Raw genomic sequence first — 20,542 nt, 5'->3', positions numbered from 1 at the left:
ATCCAAACCCAAAAAAGGGACAGTAGCTGAAATGCAAATAAAAACACAAAGCAGTGATTTATAAATTCACCAGTCACCTAACAATGATGAGATAATTAACGTTTTACCTGATCAGCTTCATTATATTTTGTAAACATTCACTCAATCTTAAATACATGCCTGAAACACATTCCAAAAAATGAGAATCAGGAAATCCCAAGAAATCTCTCTGTGTAAAGGTCAAGACAGAAAACCACAACTCAATATGTGTGACCTTCAATCCCTCAGACGCTCCTGCGTTAACAACCAGCAGTGTTATTAATCACAGTTCGCCTGCAAACTTTCAGATTTCTGGAAATAATGGACGTTGTGTTCTGCCAAAGAAGAAAAGCACCATCCAGATTGTTACCAGCATAAAGTTTAAAAACCAGCATCTGTCAAGGTGGAGGGGGATTAGTGGTTAACCTGCACATTTGTGAAGGTAATTAATACTAAGCTTTCGGAGCAAATATTTGCTGCCTTCTAGATGGCGTCTTTTTCAGGGACATGACACATGAAGACATCAAGAAAAAGTGCTGTATCAGCATGTCTGTGTAATCACAGTGTGAGAGTGCGGGTACAAGACTGGCCTGCATGCAGTCCAGCACTGTTTCCATTGAAAATGCCATGAGTTAACAAAAGCTTCAATGAAAATGTTTTACTTATGAAAATAGTTGAGGGATATATTTATCTCCTGCTCAATGTTTGTACGAGTATGAGTGTTGAACGGCTGAGGCGAGTAGCTCGACTAGAGGTGTAACAGAAGGTGCTTTCCATGGCAGTTTGGTCACTGCTCAGCTCATTTGCATAGATTGGATCCAGAAGGTTGCCAATCAACAGTCAGGTTTAAGTGTATATTGTTGTCTCTCATTGCAATATAGCATGATATGAAGCATTTTGTTTGATATAAATAATCAAATATAAAATTAACTGCAAAGCATATCATTATGTGTATGTGTATGTTCATACCTTCATATCTTCAAAGTGGATACAGGAAAAGAAAAAAATGTTCTAAACTTTGAGTGAAAGTTAATGAAACTTAATTTTTTTCCAAGTCATTTTGGAGCATTTCTATTGGTCCGTTCATCATGTAGTTTGAAAACATTGCAAAGGGCTTCTGCCGTTTTCAATTCTGTAAAGAATTTTTTTTTTTAATGATTATTCAATGTTTTGTTCTTATAGCAATGAAAATATCAGGGCCCCCTCACATCCCTGGGTGTAACTGTAGAAGTTCTGAAAACTACAGAGCCAGTCAGTGTGAAAGAGGTTGAATGATGTGCACATCTGAATCAGGACAAATCAGTGCATCACTCTTTTCAATGTGGACATCGACTACTGCAACCACAGGCTGGGGCATCATTTTACTGCATGCGTTTCATCACCAGATATATCCTTTCCGACTCAAATGAATGCCAGATTATTTTTTTTCCAATATTATCACACACAGGTTGATACATGCTCTAATGCTGTAGTGATTTTCACTGATATCCCAGAACGGCTGGCCTTTATAACAGCTGCCGCCACACAAAGAACACTGCACAGCAAGATACGCTGTAATTGATAATTATCATGTGACCCTATGGTGAGGATTAGTCTCTCTTCTCTTTCCCCATTCTCCCTCTCTCACACACTCTTTCACTGTGTTCAGAATGGCTCACATGTTAACTCACCACATATTGTTTGCTTTACAGTGAACTGCAGAGTGTTATCAAATGAGAACACCTTTACTTCTACTGAAGTATGAGATTGAGTAAAGTGATTATGCTCAGTTCTGTTTTAGTCATTAAATTGTATTTCCTTGTTCCTTTTAGTGTTTAATTTCATTCTGTTATGCTGGTGGCTGCATGGGTTCTGTGATTGCTTGTGCCTCTCACTGTGGAGTTTTATACTAAAGCAATAAGCCACATGAGGCCTTGCATTACTGCGATTTTATCACAAGAAGGGTGTTCTCAGGCTTGATGCGAAGCTGAGTAAAACTTTCTTGTGATAAAATCGCAGTAACACACAGCCTCAAGTGGCTTATTGCTTTTATTTCATGGTGGCCAGCATAAAACATGATAAAATCACAATTTTGAAAAAATAGTTTAAGCCATTATTAATAATAATCAACATAATCAAGTATTCCACCATGAAATGTAGTTCTTTTAGAGAGGGGGATCGTTGCCAAGCAACCATGGACCACTGAATGAGGAGAAGAATGTTCAGTATATTTTGTCATATAATAATGAACATATGATAACACAGCACTGTTTAATGCGAAACTTTCTCTTTATAAATACTTTCTGGTCACCAAATTGCCACCGTGAGTCTTATTTAGCACCAATCCAGCAGCGCCCCTCTTCTCATGCTGAGACGGAATCTCAAATGCTCACTACATAGTGCACTATGTAGGGATTAAAGTATCGCATCCTGCATCCAACAGTGCAAAATACAGCTCAACAGTCATTTGGGACACAGCCATATCCATACTCGATAAATGATGCTGAATTTCACTGCAGAGGCTAAAGTCTCTAAACTTCCACAGGTAGCACATTATTTAGTTAATACAGACACTACTTCTGACTAAAAGGCAAACATCTGAAGTTTGTAATCCATTCAAGTGACATTTTTGGTCTTTTATACTGCCAATTTACATTTAATCATACCAGAAGTCCTTTCATTTAAGCCTGTGATATTAATGGTGAAGCTGTTTAGGCCGTTAGCTACCTCAGCCTGTTAGCTAGCTGACCAGCCTAGCTCTAGTTAACAACATAAGTCTCCAGCCCCTCAGTTTAAACTTAAAATTAGTTTTTACTTCAGTACAATCGGTAGTCCATGCGAGCAGCATGAGAATCCAAGATTATTCCATTAACAGCACAAAGGGTTTTTTGTGCCGTGTGGTGCAGTTATATACTATTCAGTTGTTGTAAGGCAGTCATAGGTGTGCATATAATGTGGATTTTACAACAGCTGTTATATAAATTTTCTTTCAGACCAAAAAGGCCCAAAAGAGGCGCAGCAGCAGGGTTAGCACAACTGCATTCCACTTAGTACTAAACTTGTAGAGTAAAGCTTGCATCGTGAAACTTACCTGATAACTCAGCTGTACAAACTAAGTAACCTCTCTCTGCAATACATTGGACATTACTCCAGCGGAATGGAAAACATAGATATTTTTAATTATTGTAAGAAAGTGTAATATTTTTGCTCTGTTATCATATGAACTAGGGCACTGCTGTCTCTCTATGTGTGAAATGTTGTGACTCTGTGTTGAGCTGCTAGTGAGCAATGAGGTGCGAAAAGGGAGGGGTTCAAACTCCCTGCTGTAAAAACTATTCATGCCTCTCCAAGACATCTGTGCCAAGACTGCAACTTCACATCAGACAGCCATATTTACCTGACACAATAAACAAAAACAGCATGTTAACACAATAAAAACACTTTTACAAATTTTGACATGCTCACTTACATATGGAGACAATAAGTACATTAAACATACGTACATTTTCATGCATAAGCCTATTTGATAGATGCACTTTATGTATATTTAATGTCCAAATGAGCATGATTATTGGTGAGTAATATTTGAAAGCATGAACCAGCTATTCAGAAGCCTAACCATTCATATGCTCACCAGGAGACAGACATTGAGTCGACTTGGCACATAATGATGATGATAATAATAATAATAATAATAATTATAATAATAATAATAATAATTGACGTTGGCAAAAATAAATGATAGAGACAAATGAATACTAAATTTTAAAAAATGAAAATAAAAACATGTACTGATGACATCTTTCAGTTTTGTGGACTGTGTTCAATTTAATTGGAGTCAGCTCAATTTTTGTGCTGTACGGATGCCTTAAAATCAGGCTCCATTGTCACAAATGCAGTCCAAGCAAATGTGCATCAAGATGGTGGCATAGTAGAACAGCTTAAATGACAAGTAACATGCTGGCTATAAACATGTAGAAAATAAAGAAAATAATTGCTGGACTGCAGCTGAAAGGCCACAGAATCGCAGTGACTATGCAAGGAATCTGTCCATGTTCTTTTAAAATAGTGCTTTGAACTTTATGTGAAGTTTCCACTGCATTTAAAACACGTTTGGTTTTGTCCAAAAATCCCTTTACAGAAATTTTGCTTTGCCCATGTGGTATATATTACTTTTTCTCCATGCTACTGTTACGATATTGAAAGTGATAGGTCTCTAAGTGTATTTGAACATTGTAAAATAGAGATTAAAAATTGTTTTGGGCTGAAAAGCTGTACAAATATCATGTGGAAATCAATTAAACTGAGGACAGTAGCACACAGCTATACATCCTACATATATCGGGTTATATCAACTGGTTTGCTCTAGTTAGAAAGGTACCTTAAATAAGGTTTTCCCCGTGGAAAAGTAGGTACTTGTATCTTTTCACAACCTAATGCTTTAAAACAGAACTATAAAACATAAAGAGTGGAGACAAGATGGGGTGTGTGGAGTCAATACAACTTAGACAATATCATTTTGGTGGATTATGGTACAATTATGTTAACTGACAAAAGGAACTGAGATGTACTCTTGAGGTGACCACCCCAGTAACAACAGAAGTACTGCCCCAGTGACAGTTTCATACCTTTATTTCTGAGAGTGTATGAAGAACAAAACAGGAATGCAAAACTGAGGGGACAGAATATTCCAACTGGCCCCCTGTGTCCGATCCACAAACCTCAGTTCCTATGCTGAAGCCTGGATGTACTAAGAAGTTTCACTGTACTTATATAAGTTAATCATTATTCAAATAAAAGATTACACCAGTTTTTCAAATTGTCTGCATAATTCAGTGGATGAGATGTACACAGAATCATTTCCTGTTGTTAGGTGTGAAATGGTCGATTGCAGAGACTCTAATTTCTTTACAGTGTTGGTGACAGGAATCCATAGGAACCAATATCTCAGACATCAGGCGGTGTACTCATAACAATAACTGTGAGGGACCGTTTAGAGGTGGACATCTGGTTCCTATCACCACCACTGTGAACAATTCTGACTTGGTAAGCTTCTCTAGAATAGAGCATTTCACATCAAACCACTCTGAATGACTGTTTACATATATATATATATATATAAGTTGTTTTTAACTAGAGTCTTTAAGAGAGAGCAAATCCTAATGCAGCTTCTCTCTCTTTGAGAAAAAACAACAAAAATATGCTTATCTTTGTGAAATGTTCAGTCAGTGTGACTGCAGTATGTTTTTATCTTTAAAATGTCCATTTATGAAAAATGACCAATATCGCAGACTACATGCCTAAAACGATGACACAGCTTATCTTTGCCTTAAAAGGCCACAGAGCCATAAGCAGTCTGCCTGACCAGCGCAGTGTCCCTTTATAGCTCTCACTGCGCTGACTCCACCGCTATTGTTTGTCTTATCGACATCCACGTAAAATATCGGAGAGCCTTTTCTGTGTCTGTGCTGCACGGCCTTATTTCACTTTTCGTGCATTGCTAACAGCACAGGAGGTTGGAAAGGCTCACGCTTGTGTATCTGTGTGTGTGTCTTATTTCTTTGTGTAAGAACTTTGGTTTACATTAAGCTCTCTGCTGAAATAAATCACAACCCGCTTGTGGTCTCCGGAGCAGCTGCGGCCCGAGCTCAGTTGGATACAGAGCTTGGAAAGCAAACAGGGCCAAAAATCTTCACCCACACTTTCTATGAATACTGTGTCCATAAAAACCTTACGGACACATTCATAACATGCTATAATGCATTAAGATATATGCTAGATATATCCATAAAAAGGACCTTGCATGTCATTACTCCACATGAGCTGTTAATATTGTGCTTTGTAAGTCACGTTCAGATACATGACAGTTGTGTAAAAAAGTTTAGGCACCCCTGGTCAAACAACAAACAAATGTCTTCTGTGGATTTTTTAAAAGTGAAGACAAGTGAGCACAGTTTCTACACATAACACGTTATAAGGCATGATTATTGTTTATTTGCTGAAATTAACATATTGGAAAATGTAAAAATATAAAATGCCCATGCAAAAGTAATGGCACCCTTTTATATTTTATGCTTTTTTTTGCATATGACTGTATTTTTCACAGCAAAAGAAACATGAATATTTATTCTAATGCATATACAAATTCTGTCACTTAAAGCTTGCAAACCCAATACAGTTAATCCCGTAAAAGTCCCAGTATTATTACATACTAAGACTTATTCTGTAACTACAGGGACTTCAGTGCAAACTGGTGGGGCTATTCTTCAGTTATAGAAATGTGTAATAAAAGTTTGGGACTGTGGTCTGTTCAGGGGTTAAAACATCACTTTCTAAAAGGCACAATATATTAAAAGAAATATTATAAAGTCTTATTACTAAACATTATGTTTGCAACACATAATGCATAATAAACAGATATACAGATATAAATATATTTATGTTTATGGCCATGCTTATAAGATCTTAGAAATGCATTATAGTGAGGTATGAATGCGTTCATAGATACTTATGGTAGATGTTATATGGTATACAGAGAGAATATTATGTTTTATAGAGGAACAGCTGGTATATTAACCCCCCACCACACACACACAAACACACACACACACACAAACAGAAGTTTTAATTATTATTTATGAGTTCCAATCATGCCTTCAGCATGGTGATGGTAGTATGAGAGAAGACTGATTGAGGGAGAGGGGAGAACTCTGAGAACTTGGGCTGGAGTTCTGGGCAGCTTCTGCCTGTAGGTAGAAGGCCAGACCCCCCTCATAGCTGTAGCAGGACTAATGCAGGACTAAGAAACAGTGCAGAGATTTATAGGGTGTTATATTGGAAGAAGGAGGGTTTTCAGGCACGTTCCTCCCCCAAACTTCAGTTATAACATAACTACATCTTTTGCTGCAGTATTGGAATTATGACCCAACATTACAACAAATAACTCATCTGTGTTCGAGCATGTAGGCAACAGTCTTGCAATGATACTGCAGTTTTTCATAAGTTAAGCAACACAAAACACTTCCTTCTTTCTGCAGTGTGTGAAACCTCAGGATGCATAACCACTCCTCCACTGAGGCCATCTGTTTTAAATTGTATCATTATATATATATATATATATAATGTTATATATATACAAGTTGTTCAATCTCATTAATGTAATAAACATTTCAGTCTCAGAGTTGGAATGCAGACTGGAATACTTTTGCTCTGAGTCCTTTATTATATTTAGTTTATTAAAATAAATGACATTCCATTTTGTCACTACCAGAACAATCACATCACTACTGAAACAGATCATTTTGAGCAGAACTCAGTAGAAACAGTAACAAAAGCACCCTGTTTAACTGTAAGGAATAAAGAGAGCCATGTAAAAATGAATTATGATTGTTTTTGGTATATAAAATCACATAATAAACATAATAAGTGGACCCCAGGGAAAAATTAGGAGTGAAGAAAGAATATAAGTCCTTATAAAAGAGGCCTCCCTGGATGTTATTATAATAACAGTGTTCATGTTTAATGCCATAGCCACGAGATATGGAACCTGTGGCAAATATTGCAGTTTGGGACTCAGGCAGGAAAGGATGGCTGACAGACTGAATTGCATAAGCGTAATTACCATGAATGTTTGAATGTAGGTCAGTAGTTTCAGGTTCAGTTATCACCACCAGTCGAGGGAAGAATAAACGCAGAGATGATCTCTGGAGCTGTGCACAGGGCCAGAGCAAGAAGAGAAGCAGCTGTCGTTTATTAGGTAAGAATAAAAGATGCCTTGTGGCCAGTGGTCTTCCGTGACTGAAGCGGCTGCCAGAGCCAAACGCGGCCTCCTGAGATGCGTGTGCATTTTTCTCCCATGACCCACATCTCCTCCCTCCCAGCTAAACACAGTCCCCTCTCTCTCTCTCTCTCTCCCTCTGTACTGCTCACTTCAGTGGGCCATGTTGCGCAATGCAGCTCCCTCTCTACATTGCCCAACTCTAAATGGGCACTATCTTTCTCTCTGTCTCTCTCTCTCTCTTTCTCTCTCTCTCTTCCTCTCGTTTACACACTCTCTCTATCTCTCTGGAGCGTTGTACAAACCACCAAATCCCCCACCTCCAAAAACCCCACCCAAACTCGTCACAGCTCATTGTCAACAGCACTGGATTAGGATGCGTTGGACCTGCTCTGTTGCTAGGCAACGGTTGCTGTGACAACTGGCTCTTTTTTTTAAGAGGGATGGGTCAAAAAAAAAGAGGATTGAGAAAAGGGATGTTGAGGGGAGGGGTGTGAGTATGAGACAGAGAGAGAGAAAGAGAGAGAGAGAGAGAGAGGGAGAGAGAGAGAGAGGGAGGGAGGAGAACGAACTGTGCCTCATGAAATGATAATCTTTGTACTCTGTTTTGGGTCTCAGGTAGAAGAAAGAACCTCCTAAAAGGACACTTAAATGTTGTCCACTGTCCGTTTCAACTTAGGTGCATGTCATTGCTGTACAAAAAAAATACATTTTTTAATTTAGATTTTTCTACATCATTTAAACACAGTAGTCATCCTTTACACTTTACACTGACTTACATTTAAAGTAAACTATTTTGAACAGTGACAGTATTTTATGCTATTTATGAATACAATTCACTGCTGTTGAAACAAAACCTCAAATCTCCAAAATAATAACTTTACCAGAGAAGGAATAACCATATTTATTTTCAATGTATGTCAATGGAACTAGACTTTAGGCTGTTTCTTTTGGTCGGTTCACCATGAAATTTACACACAATGTAAAGAGAAACAGGGATTTTTGAATTGTGTCCAAAACTGAAAAACTACAAAAATGGAGATACAAGGTTTTGTTCCGACAACAGTGTAGTTTGCAGGGCCGGTCAAGCCAAAATGAAAAATGTAACACTAAATGTCTTGTAAACATGCTAGGCCTGCAGTCAGCTGTGGTTTTAGATCAGTGGCTAGGCCTGCAGTCAGCTGTGGTTTTAGATCAGTGGCTAGGCTAGCAGTTAGCATTGGTTTTAGATCAGTGGCTAGGCTAGCAGTTAGCATTGGTTGCTGACTGCCCATCTCAGGCAGTCTGATGCAGTTTCTTCCTTTGTCTTAATCAGGTGCCCGCTGTTCACCTGTCACTGGACCACTTTGACCACCATGGAGCTTCCTGCTGTACAAAGCTGTGCAAACCTCACTGGCCTGAACTGACCCTCCTGATGCTGCTGCTGCACAGACTCATCAGATCCATTGCTTCACCTGCTTTTTCCTTTTTCTGAATCTTTATACTTACGCTAAAGGTATAACCTTACTCTCTGCTTATCTTGCTCTTGTGTTATGGTTTGCTATCTGATGTTGACCAGAGGAGGATGGGTTCCCCCTTTGAGTCCTGGTTCCTCTCAAGGTTTCTTCCTCTTGCTCTTAGGGAGTTTTTATAGTCACTGTCACCACTGGCAAGACTCATGGGGACTCAGACCTAGATTTTTCTGTAAAGCTGCTTTGGGACAACGCCTGTTGTAAACAGCACTATATAAATAAACTTTGACTTAACTTGAAACTTTGACTTAACACCACAGGGGTTTTTATTACACCAATTACTGTGTGATGTATTTGCATAATGCATGTTGGGTACTGTAGTGAGAAAACTGATGAACGAAAGCATAACAAGAACACAAAACTGTGAATTATGTCAAAGCGTTGAAGCTGAGGGATACAGTGCTGCACCACAGAACACCGTATAACATATTAAACCATAATTCTGGGCCAGAATGCTCCTTTACAGTCAAAGTGAATCTGAAACAATAACACATTTTCTTTCATACACAGACACTATGTGTCAGGGAAGGTCTCTGATCTGGCTAAGCATGCTATGTGGAGTGCGGGAGAGGGTGGTGAAACATGTCTAGAAACATTTCTAGACAAAGTTTTAAACGAGCTCTGAACTTTGAAGCGCTTTCAATAAAAAGCCTATGTTAGCATAATTATTAGCACCACAGCTTAACACAGTGCTACAGGCTTAATCTGTGTCTCTTTATTATTCCAGATGTGAGCTGTTTTGTGGCTGTGCACTCTTTTTCTGGAAGGGTTGATGACCTTGGCCTGCAGCCAGTTAGTGCCCAGTCAGTTGGAGCAGGGCCAAGCTAGAATACATCAACTGTGCCTGACGGCCTCCTCATATGCTAATAAACAGAAGCATCCTGGCCAGTGTATTCTCTTTTGACATCCAAATTACACAGCAAGGTCAAATTACAACCCAGAACCGGTCTAGTCAGTTCTTACTAGCATCTTGAGTCTAACCCTTTCTCTGCATATAATGAAAATTAGCACAAGTACAAAGAAAGATAATGTAGCCTAATGAATTCTGTGTCAGCGTAGAGTGTAAAGTTGAGGATAATTTTTGTCTCTGTGTATTTACGGTGTGATTCTGTCAGATTGTACAATGTTGTTATTAATGTTGTTGTGCTCTGTGACTGTGATAATGTCATATAATTATTGCAACAATACATAGTTTTAGAATAGAGCACAATCCCTTATATTCAGTTACTGTTCAAAAATCAGAAATGCAAGTCCATTTTGTATGTTACATGCTATGGGCCAAACAAGTAAGCTTTAGCACTAATTCTACATATTCTATATTATTTGTTATTATTATTGTTTATATATTATTGGTATATCGTACCATTTCCAAAGAGAGTTATCCTGAAAATTCAATGCATGCTACATGCTAAGCATGTAAACTTGCTTGCATTAATGTTTTACATACTCTGACTTTGTTGTTTTCAAAGAAGACTGTTAGTAATACTAGGCTACTGTTCAAAAAGAACCAGCCATACTGTATGCTACATGCTATGTGCTAAGCATGTAAAACTACACTAATGCATTATAATTTCTATATTATTTACTCTTTCCAAAGAAGATCATCAGTAATGCTAAGCTACTCTTCAGAGGCAAATCCAGACATGCTAGGCATGGTACGTGCTAAGCTTGTAGACTAGCGCTAATGCTACTTACTGTGTGTGCGCAACTTGGAAGCAACACTAACCTTATACAAATAAGTACAATTTTCCAAAATATAGTAATGTGTTCATGAGCCCAGAACAGCTAGGTTTGTTCCAAAATGTTTGCAATAAGTGATTGTTAATGAGTCAAGCTCCTGCAGAGTTTTGTTGCAGCCCTAATTAGATCCACCTGTTTCCCTAATTCAGATGCTCTTGAAGGATCATCTGCTCAATGTAGAGTACCATTATCAGCATAGAGAGTGAAGTATGTGGACACCCCTGCTAATTACTGAGTTCAAGTGTTTCTGCCACACCCATTGCTAACAGGTGTATAAAATAAAGCACATAGCTATGCAATTTCCCTAGACAATCACTGGCAGTAGAATGTGTTATACTGAGGAGCTCGGTGACTTTAAACATGGCACTGCCACCTTTGCCACAAGCCAGTTTGTGAAATTTCTGTGCTGGTCAACTACAAACTCTGGAAGCAACATAAGCCCAAGAACTATGGAATGAAATGGATTTTCATGGACAAACAGCTGCACACAAGCCTAAGTACTACTATGCGCAATGCCTAGGGTCTGCTGGAGTGGTGTGAAGCATGACATCACTGGAGCAGTAGAAACATCTCTCTGGAGTGATGAATCATGCTTCACAACCTGATAGTCTGATGGTCGAATCTGGACAAATCTGAATACTACCTATCTGAATATATAGTGCTAACAGTAATGTTTGGTAGAGGAGGGATAATGGGCTGAGGCTGTTTTTTGTAGTTCCACTTAATGTTAATGTTATGCCATACAAAGACATTTTGAACAACTTAGCGTTAGGTCACATAGGTGTGACAGTGAGGTGTCTACATGTTTTTGGCCATATAGTGTGTTTCTGAAACTTTAAAAGGGTGCTCCAGCCAAGATAAAAATGCAACCATTACTACATCTGTTGTAAACATGCCTACTTGTGTCTTACAATATGCTTTTCTGCTTTAAAGAGTAAGAAAACCCTCTCATGATGATACATCTTGAAGGTGGGAGGAACTTTGAAAAACTAAAAGAGTGAATATTTGAAGCTTCGCTGTTTAAAAAACTTTGCAGGCTGGCTAATGCAGAAAGAAGCCAGAAGCTGATGTGAGTGCTACATAGCAGAACATCACATTAGATGTATTTGTTTAGTATATGATGGGAAACCACAAAAATGCTATAAAATAGTTAATTCTATTAAACTGATGAGGTTTACAGATACACTGCTGTTCTACAACATTACAAATAACATGTTAAATGCTAGTTTGAAACTGGAATATCCCTTTAAATGAAAATCATTGCTTGCTTTGATACCTTTGGTGTGGTTTAAATGGGTGCTTTGTAAGCGTGGTGGACTTGTCTTAATACACTGTGTACTCATTCACAAATCTAATTCAGGGGCTCCTGCCTCAGGCCCTCACTCCTACACTCTTGTACCAGCTCGCTTCTGGATTTATGAAATGCATGAAGTCCTAATGTAGCCCAGGGGATAAATAGGGAAGTACATGTGTGCACAGGAGCACATTTTTAATGGTATAAAACATGTATGATGCCTTATATTGCCTCTTGACAAATCACCATATTAACAGGACAGCACGTTTTGTGTTAAGGGTCAGGAATATAACAAAGTATTTGCATAACGAGATAGTTCAATGAAAAAGCAAGTTTAGGCCCCATACAAATACCCATCAAGTGTGGGCCAAGGGGGCCATGGCCATCCTGATAAAACTGCTGGCTCCTCAGTGGCTCCATGGTGAGTCTGGTAAGGGCAAAGATTATTTTGAAAACAGAGAAAAAAATACATTTTTAAAAATCATCCAGATGTGTGTAAAACAATAGTTTATACCCACTTATCACAATCATGGCATGTATTTTTTCCTTTATTGCAACAAAAAGTGGGGCAGTCATGGGCGGAAGGTTAGGGAATTAGCCCTGTGCCCGGAAGGTTGCCGGTTCGACCCCTCGGCTGACAGTCTGTGACTGAAGTGTCCTTGAGCAAGGCACCTAACCCCGAATTGCTCCCTGGGCGCCGTGGATAGGGCTGCCCACTGCTCTGGGCAAGTGTGCTCACTGCCCCCTAGTGTGTGTGTTCACTAGTGTGCATATATGTGGGTGCTTCACTGCACGGAATGGGTTAAATGCAGAGGTCTAATTTCACAGTGTGAGAACACAGTGACAAATGGTTCAGTATTCTATTCTATTCTATTCTAATTAAAGCAAATTGGCTGAGCTGTCTTGTTTGCTGTTATACTCAGCTTGCTGTTAATACTCAGTAGTTCCCCACTGTTGAGAGACAATGCTCAAATAATTGTGATTAGGCAATTATGAAGGAATTGTAACAGGCCTAATTGCTTCTTACACATAGTTGCCCCTCACTCAATCTGCAGTCAAGCCAAGACACATTTGGTGTCCAAAGTTCTTCATTTTATACCCCACCAATTAGCACTGTGCAAGCTGCATGCCTAGACCATTACACACCTGCCTCTAGCTACATCTGGTTAAGCAATCTCAAATAAATATCTGTCCATTTTTGTAGATGATAGAATCAGAAACCACCTAAGCAAGTCTAAGCTGTCATGACCCAACCTGGAGCAACTGTGTGGAGATTTAGGCATGCAGTTTGCGTGATGCTAATAGGTGGCATATAAGCTCCCATTCCTTGTTAGCTACATTAGCCTTGTTAGCTACATTAGCCTTGTTAGCTATAGTGCAAAACTATAGAAGCAAAATTCCAACATGTCTTGGCTTATCAACTTCATGTGAGGTAAAGGAACCCTGTAAGTTTGAGTTTTCGCCATACAACCACTTTAGTGTGAAACACCTAAGAACCGAAAACTTGTTTTCTTTCCATTTAGGTCAATGCTGGTTTTCTGGGCACACAATGTACATGAACAGAGTATACCCTATGAACAGAGAAGGTTCAGATTGCAGAGTCACAGAGGCGCCACTGTACAACCGCAGTTTCACTCCAACGGTTTCAGGCCAGTTGAACGCATGCAAAGATCATGCAGGATCATGCCATGTAAGCAAGGCCTTATAGGAAAGCTGAGCGTTACAGATGTTCCCATTCGTATTTCAACTAGAGGCCGGCCTCCTCATTTTTGCTTATTTTGAGAAATACTGCATGAAACAAGTAAAATAATTTGCTAATTGAATAAAGTTCTTTAATTAGACAAAATCGCTTAAAACAAGTAAAAAATGTCTAGAAATAAGTCTCATCATATTCCCACAACAACCTCATAATGAGACATTTTAAGGATATTGATTAGATTAACGATGTTTTCATTTGCTAAGGTAACATTTTTGGATTGGATTTCTACCTTCTACCTACTTTTTTATTCAGTCTTTGTCAGCTGTTTAATTGAAGGTATATTTAATATTTAACTTTAAAAAACCTGCAGCTAAACTGTGCACATATACACTCACATAACCACATATATGTATATATAAAGAAGGACTCATGCATATTTGAATTCAAAGTCTGTAAGGGATCGTTCAGCACTGCTAATTTTATAAATTTAGTGACTCATATGTGGAGACAGCCTGAGCCCGTCTTTAACTGCTCCAGCCATTACTGGAGAGATAAGGGCATCAAGGGCACGCAAGCTGTTGAAGTGAGGCTTCCCCACTGTCCCTCTTAGAATGCTGACTTTAGTTTCCTACCATCTCTCAACTTCCTCTACTCGCCACGTCCTTATCCACCCGATCTCTCTCTCACACACATGCGCAAACCACATGTACCACAGCAGGACATTCAAACCTTCGCATCAGCTATTTCCCCGGTGCCAAGGATGCTAATTCTCGCAGGTACACCCTAACACCTTGCACTGTGAACTCAATTATCACTTTTGTACATGTCCCCCACCCTCCCCCTTTATGACTCACAGAACACTTTTATTTTTAACTCTCCATCGCTAATTGATATTCCAGGCTAACGCACCACTATCTTGATGTGAGAAGTTGGTGATTAGCAATTAGCCCTTGCAGGAAGAGGGAGCCAACAAGCAGAACTGAAGAAGCATATCAGTATCTACAACAAACACACCTTTATTTACCCACAGACTGCCCGAGTGTATCCAACTCAATGGGCCAGTGTAAATATCATGTGTAAATTATTTGCGGAGATCAGGCATAATAGTGTCTGCTCTCTCAAGTGTGGGGAGCATGAGAGCTGAATTTTGTGGGCAGGTTGGCACATGGGAAATGTGAAATAGGGAGATAAAGGAGTAGGAGCGTCAGGGGCCACCGGCAGGATGGATTTATGGTGAGGATGACACTGCGTAGCGCTGATAATGTCAGACCCTAGTGTGGCTCTGTTTGCATTATCTGGACACCTCAATTGCCAGAAAACACAGCTGCGCTTGTCCACCTCTCTCTGCTTTTCCCCAATGTCTTTATCCAAGCAAGTCCCACATCGTTGAGGTGAACTAAGGCGTATTGACCGGCTTTCAAACTCGGCGCTATTGCCTTAATGTTATTGTTCATTTCCGTCTGTTTGCTTTAGCCCTGGTTACTATTGCGCTAAGCTCATCGTGTAATGCTATACACTTATGGTTTAGTCAATCTTAAAATGGAGTTATGAAATAACAGGAAAGACCTCGCCTGAAAGGCCTCCTCCCTCCAAAACTAACTTCCTATATATATTTCATCTCCATCTTGCATTTCCTGTGAAGGCTTCACTCCCCAGAACTCAGAAGCCATCCGGAACTGTGACACAATCCTCAGAGTACCGAGTTATCAGATGATTTACTAATGCTTATTTTTTTAATCATTCAAGCTGTTGATTATTATTTAATGAACTGACTAATTGGAACATTATGCCTTCTGCTTTTTAAGCGGTTTACTATGAGAGAGAATTTTGTTTTATGGTGTAACTATGAAACTAATAATTAGTTATGATTAACTACTGATTATTTGTACACTTAAAATTTTAACTGCCAATGTTACAGTTCAATTAATTGACTAACTGGAGCCATATACCTTTTGCTGTTTCTTTTAACTTTGCCACCACTATCAGTTCTTTCTGTACAAGAGGCATTTTTTATTTATGGTGCAATGAAACTAATAAATAACTATTATTAACTAATAATATTTTCTATAATTGATTAAGCTGTTTAAGTTGATTAAGCCGATTATTATTCAATTAATCAAATTTGACCACTATGTTCCTCTGTTTTTTCTCACAATCTTTCAAAGTTCTGCCTGTGTGACATGATAATTTTTTTATGTTATGGTCCAAAACTACTTATTTTTAATGAATAATGTCTATTAACTACTAATATTAACTTAATTTCTGTAATTGATTAAGCTGTCAATGACTATTTAATCATTTGATTAATTTGAACATCTTAGCCTTCTGCTGTTTCTTCTTGCCATCATTCAAAGTTCCAACTGTGTGATAAGCATTATTTCTTTTTTTACAGTGCAATGAAACTAATAATTATAATGGCTATTAAACAATCATGCTGTTGATTATTAATTGACTAATTGGGCCACTAAGCCTTCATATCTTCTTTCAAAGTTTGTCACTGCCATTTCCTTGGTGCAATGAAAGTATAGAAGCCATATCACCCCCTATGCTTCCTGTGGTGTGCTGCTATCTGTTAGAATTGACCTGTGTATCAAATGAGCATTACAGACCATTTGTGTAAGTAAGTCATATTTGGCATCAGCGACTACTAATCAACTTTGTGCCAAAGACACTGCTGTTGCACTTACCGTCTGGTTGTCCTCATAAAGCTTAAGGTCGTAGCCACTCAGCTCCACACAGAAGATGATTGCGGTCACGCCCTCGAAACAGTGGATCCACTTCTTCCTCTCTGAGCGCTGGCCACCCACATCCACCATCTTGAAGGTGAGCTCCTTGAAGGTGAACTTGTTCTCTACGATGCCAGTGGTCATGTCTCGGGAGCGCAGGATATCCTCCACGGTCGGAATGTATTCAGGTGCAGAGATCCGGTCCAGGTCGTTCAGGTAGTAGGCCGTGTTGTCCTCCAGGTGGTATTCATTGGAGCGCTGAAAGCACTCTTGCACCCCAGAGTCGGCCCAAAGGCGCTTCATCACACCCAGAAGCTCGGGAGTGATTTCCCCTTTGCTCTCTGCTGGACCTGTGAGGGCGAAGAGTTGAACGGCATCATAGGCACGGTCTGGGTTGTGGAAATCAATCTTGAGAGTTGTCAAGGCCCGGATGATGCGGGTGAGTGAGTCAATGGCATTGTAGAGGATCAGCGGCTTGTACTCCTTGCAAGCTTCAAGATTGAAGCCACCACTGTGGATGATCTTCATCTGCTTGACAATGGTGCTCTTGCCCGAGTTGCTGGTGCCCAGCAGTAGCAGCTTGATCTCACGACGCTGGCGCTGACTCTCTGAGCGAAGGTGCCGGTCAATGCGCCTTGAGCGCCTGGCCGCCTCTTTTTCCTCCGAACTCTGTCGGCAGCCCATGGTCAGATACGGGTTACACAGGAACTCCACAACAACTCCCAGAAAGTACAGAAAAGCAGAAGAGGAAATCGATGCCAAGGTGAGGAGATAATACTAGAGAAAGGTGAAGAGGAAGAGCATCAATAGCGTAACAAAGTCAGTGACAAATGGGTTGCTGACCTCACCCTAGTCCAAAGCAAAGAAGTAGGTGGATTTAGATTGCTTGCATTCGTCCAAGTTCAGCAGTGAATCTGTATTTTCTTAGAGATCAACAATATGGGATATGGTATTCAGTGCTACCGGAACATGGTGGAAGAAGACCCACTTGTGTCCTGGTTCAGCAGCTTGGCTTCCTTGGTAGATCCCAGTAGATGGGGGGGTCAAGGAGGGGACACCCCCCCAAAAAGTGATGACTAAAAAGAACCTGTCAGCATTGAGGGAGAGAGTGTGGATAAGGCAAAAGCCCCTCTGTGTCCTCCCTCATGTTATAGAGTGAGCGCTCCTTTGTATCTGACAGATGGTGATCATCGGATATTTTTCTATAGTCCTTGATTTTTCCTTTCACGCTTCTACAGACTGTCAGACCTCATGCTCTCCAGGTGGTGCTTTTAGGACTTCTGGACAACAGATTGTCTTGCTGTTTCTTCGTTGCATAAGCCAGCGCTTCTCAGACAGCCAAAGGCATGGGTACCTGAAGGGTAAAAAGATAAACAGATTAACTTTCATGAGAATCAAGAAGATGCAGAAAAAAAGCAGCAGCTAAAGTAGCACTTACAGAGTGCATATGGTCCTGCTGTAGAGCAGAGTAGGCAAAAATAGGCTTTGAACATGCTTACTTAACACAAGTGGCTTTACACGCTGAACACGTTGCTTTCTAAGATTGAAATTCTCTTTTCAAACAGCTCTCCAGTGACCGCAGCCACAAATTCAACCCCCTCCCCACCCACCCGTTGCTTTCACTTTCTCTCCAAACTTGCTACAAAGCTCAGTTAATATTTACTAGCAACCCTCCTCTGGTCTGACCGTATCAGCCTTGTACACGGGGCCACATGACAGCAGGCTGAGCCAAATTCTGATTAGAGGAGTCTGTCTGCTCAGTTTCAAGCTAACTAAGTCTTGTGTCCACAAAATGTGAGAACACTTTATTAAAGCAAATGGATTCCGGGAAAGTAATATAATCATAATCACAGCCAGCTACACTTGAAGCGTATAAAGTAACGCTACGAACCTGCACCCAGATATGAACAGGCGCTTGATAAAATGATGTGAGTACTTGCACACATGCGCGCGCTCTGTTAGAGTGTACTTCCTCAGCAAACAATGACACTTGAGTTACACAAGTAAAATAAACAGACAGATGCTAAATGGTTTGTGCATGCGCCAGCTCACAATACAAATCCATGGTAGTCAAACATGCACACAGACCACGTTCCCATTCGGTCTAGCTTCTGCTCTTTGTTTTGTGACCCTGTGTTCACTGTCTATTCTTTCTCTTCTATTGTTCTTACGTTCTGCATTTCTGAGTTACCTCAGATACACAACCAAAGCTTACACAGGAAAATGTCCTTCCCCATAGCTAGATGTGTCAAAAACAGCCTACTGTCCCTGCTAGGCTCACTGCTAGGTGCTATGCTAAATAAGTTAAGTGAGTCAGCTGAGCTGACTACTGGCCTAAGCTAATTAAGCTTATTAAACTTTGGTCAAATTAAGGGTTAGAGATCACTGGATCGTAGGAAAACCACCAAATGTGTCTAGACTTAGTCCAGAAACTTTCAATGATTTCTAGAAAGGTCAGCTAGTTTTTAATCTCATGAGATGCATGTTAAATGGTCAGGCTTAATATAAAATGGTTTTGTTTAAAGTTTGTTTACATTAAGAGAAGCCACGCTGTTCAAATGAGCTACTCCAGGTGAACACACACATTCAACACTCAAGACTTGAATCTGAATTGAAAACTCTTGTGGATTACTGAACATAACTGACTTCATTTTTGATGTCACTGTTAAAATGATTTAATTCAACCAATTTACAAAGAATACATAACTAGATAAATTAAGATTGAGAGAAGGCGGAGATTGGAATGTGTGTGGAAAATGAGGAGTAAAAGAGGGACACCTTGTCTTAAACTTTCACTCTAGTGGACAATGAGCGATGAGCAAAAAGCCAGCACACCGCTATGGTGTCCATCGACAGTGGGCTGCTAGCTTTGAGCCAAAATTGGCAAACTATCTTTTTACTATCAGGGGTAGAATAACTTAGCTAAGCTAACTGTGATATTATCAGTGAACTACAGATATTATCAATATCTAACACAGAGATAGATACAGAGAAGATAGAGATATTATCAATTAACTACACAGAAGTTTGCTAACACAGCTAATTAGGGCAGTCATGGGCTGGAGGTTAGGGAACCAGCCTCGTGACCAGAAGGTCACTGGTTTGATCCCCAGAGCCGACAGCACATGACTGAGGTGTCCTTGAGCAAGACACCTAACCCCTAACTGATTTAAGAGAGATACAAAGAGCTTTTGCATGGTGCTAACTGGCCTTACTGAGCCAACAAACCTGCACTGAGCTTCATGTGCTAACTCTGCATGCTAATAGCAGGTGGGCTGCTTGTTTACTGTCACAACAGAAAATAACAGCCTCTGAAAAGCAGGTGCATTTTTCAGTTTTATGAGCTCTGCTTTAATCAACATTATCTCCCATTTTTTTTCTAGGAAAACACATCAGACTATTCCCAGTTCTAGATTACAGTCACTTATGTAATTGAGGATAAGTGAAGGGAACAAGGGTGAGAGAAAATGCTAGTGTAGCTCACGCTAGGGACTACTTCAAAAAATTATTTTATTTGCTGGTAATGTTAGATTGCTCTGAAACGCTGTAAACGTTTATATGCCTACTAACAAATGCAGTGACCTTTTCGTACAACTTTAGATGTCGACAGCAGGCAATGTGTGAGGCTTTAAGCACAGAGGGAACACAGTTTCTCTGGAACCTGATTACAGGTATACATGTCGCTCTTTCCCGTTCGTACAATTCAGTCTTTCTCTCCTGCACTTTGGCAAACCTTTCAAATGCTTCCCTCTCATTTCATTTCTTTTTCTGTAATATTAACAAAGACTATCCTTTTGC

General features: G+C 39.7%; 1 protein-coding gene across 1 annotated transcript in view; it reads right to left on the bottom strand.

Annotated features, from left to right (window-relative positions):
• gnaz (guanine nucleotide binding protein (G protein), alpha z polypeptide) overlaps positions 1-20,542 on the bottom strand; it is an 85,950-nt gene that overhangs the window by 14,965 nt on the left and 50,443 nt on the right. The window contains exon 2 of the mRNA XM_017697271.2: positions 16,706-18,098. Coding sequence (XP_017552760.1) covers positions 16,706-17,428 — 723 coding nt within the window. The 5' untranslated portion in view covers positions 17,429-18,098. The remainder of the gene's footprint in view (positions 1-16,705; positions 18,099-20,542) is intronic.

This window comes from Pygocentrus nattereri, chromosome 18 (genome assembly GCF_015220715.1).
Source record: "Pygocentrus nattereri isolate fPygNat1 chromosome 18, fPygNat1.pri, whole genome shotgun sequence".
Lineage (NCBI taxonomy): Eukaryota > Metazoa > Chordata > Actinopteri > Characiformes > Serrasalmidae > Pygocentrus > Pygocentrus nattereri.
Note: the sequence above shows the minus strand (reverse complement) of the source record. Positions and strands in the feature narration are given on the sequence as shown.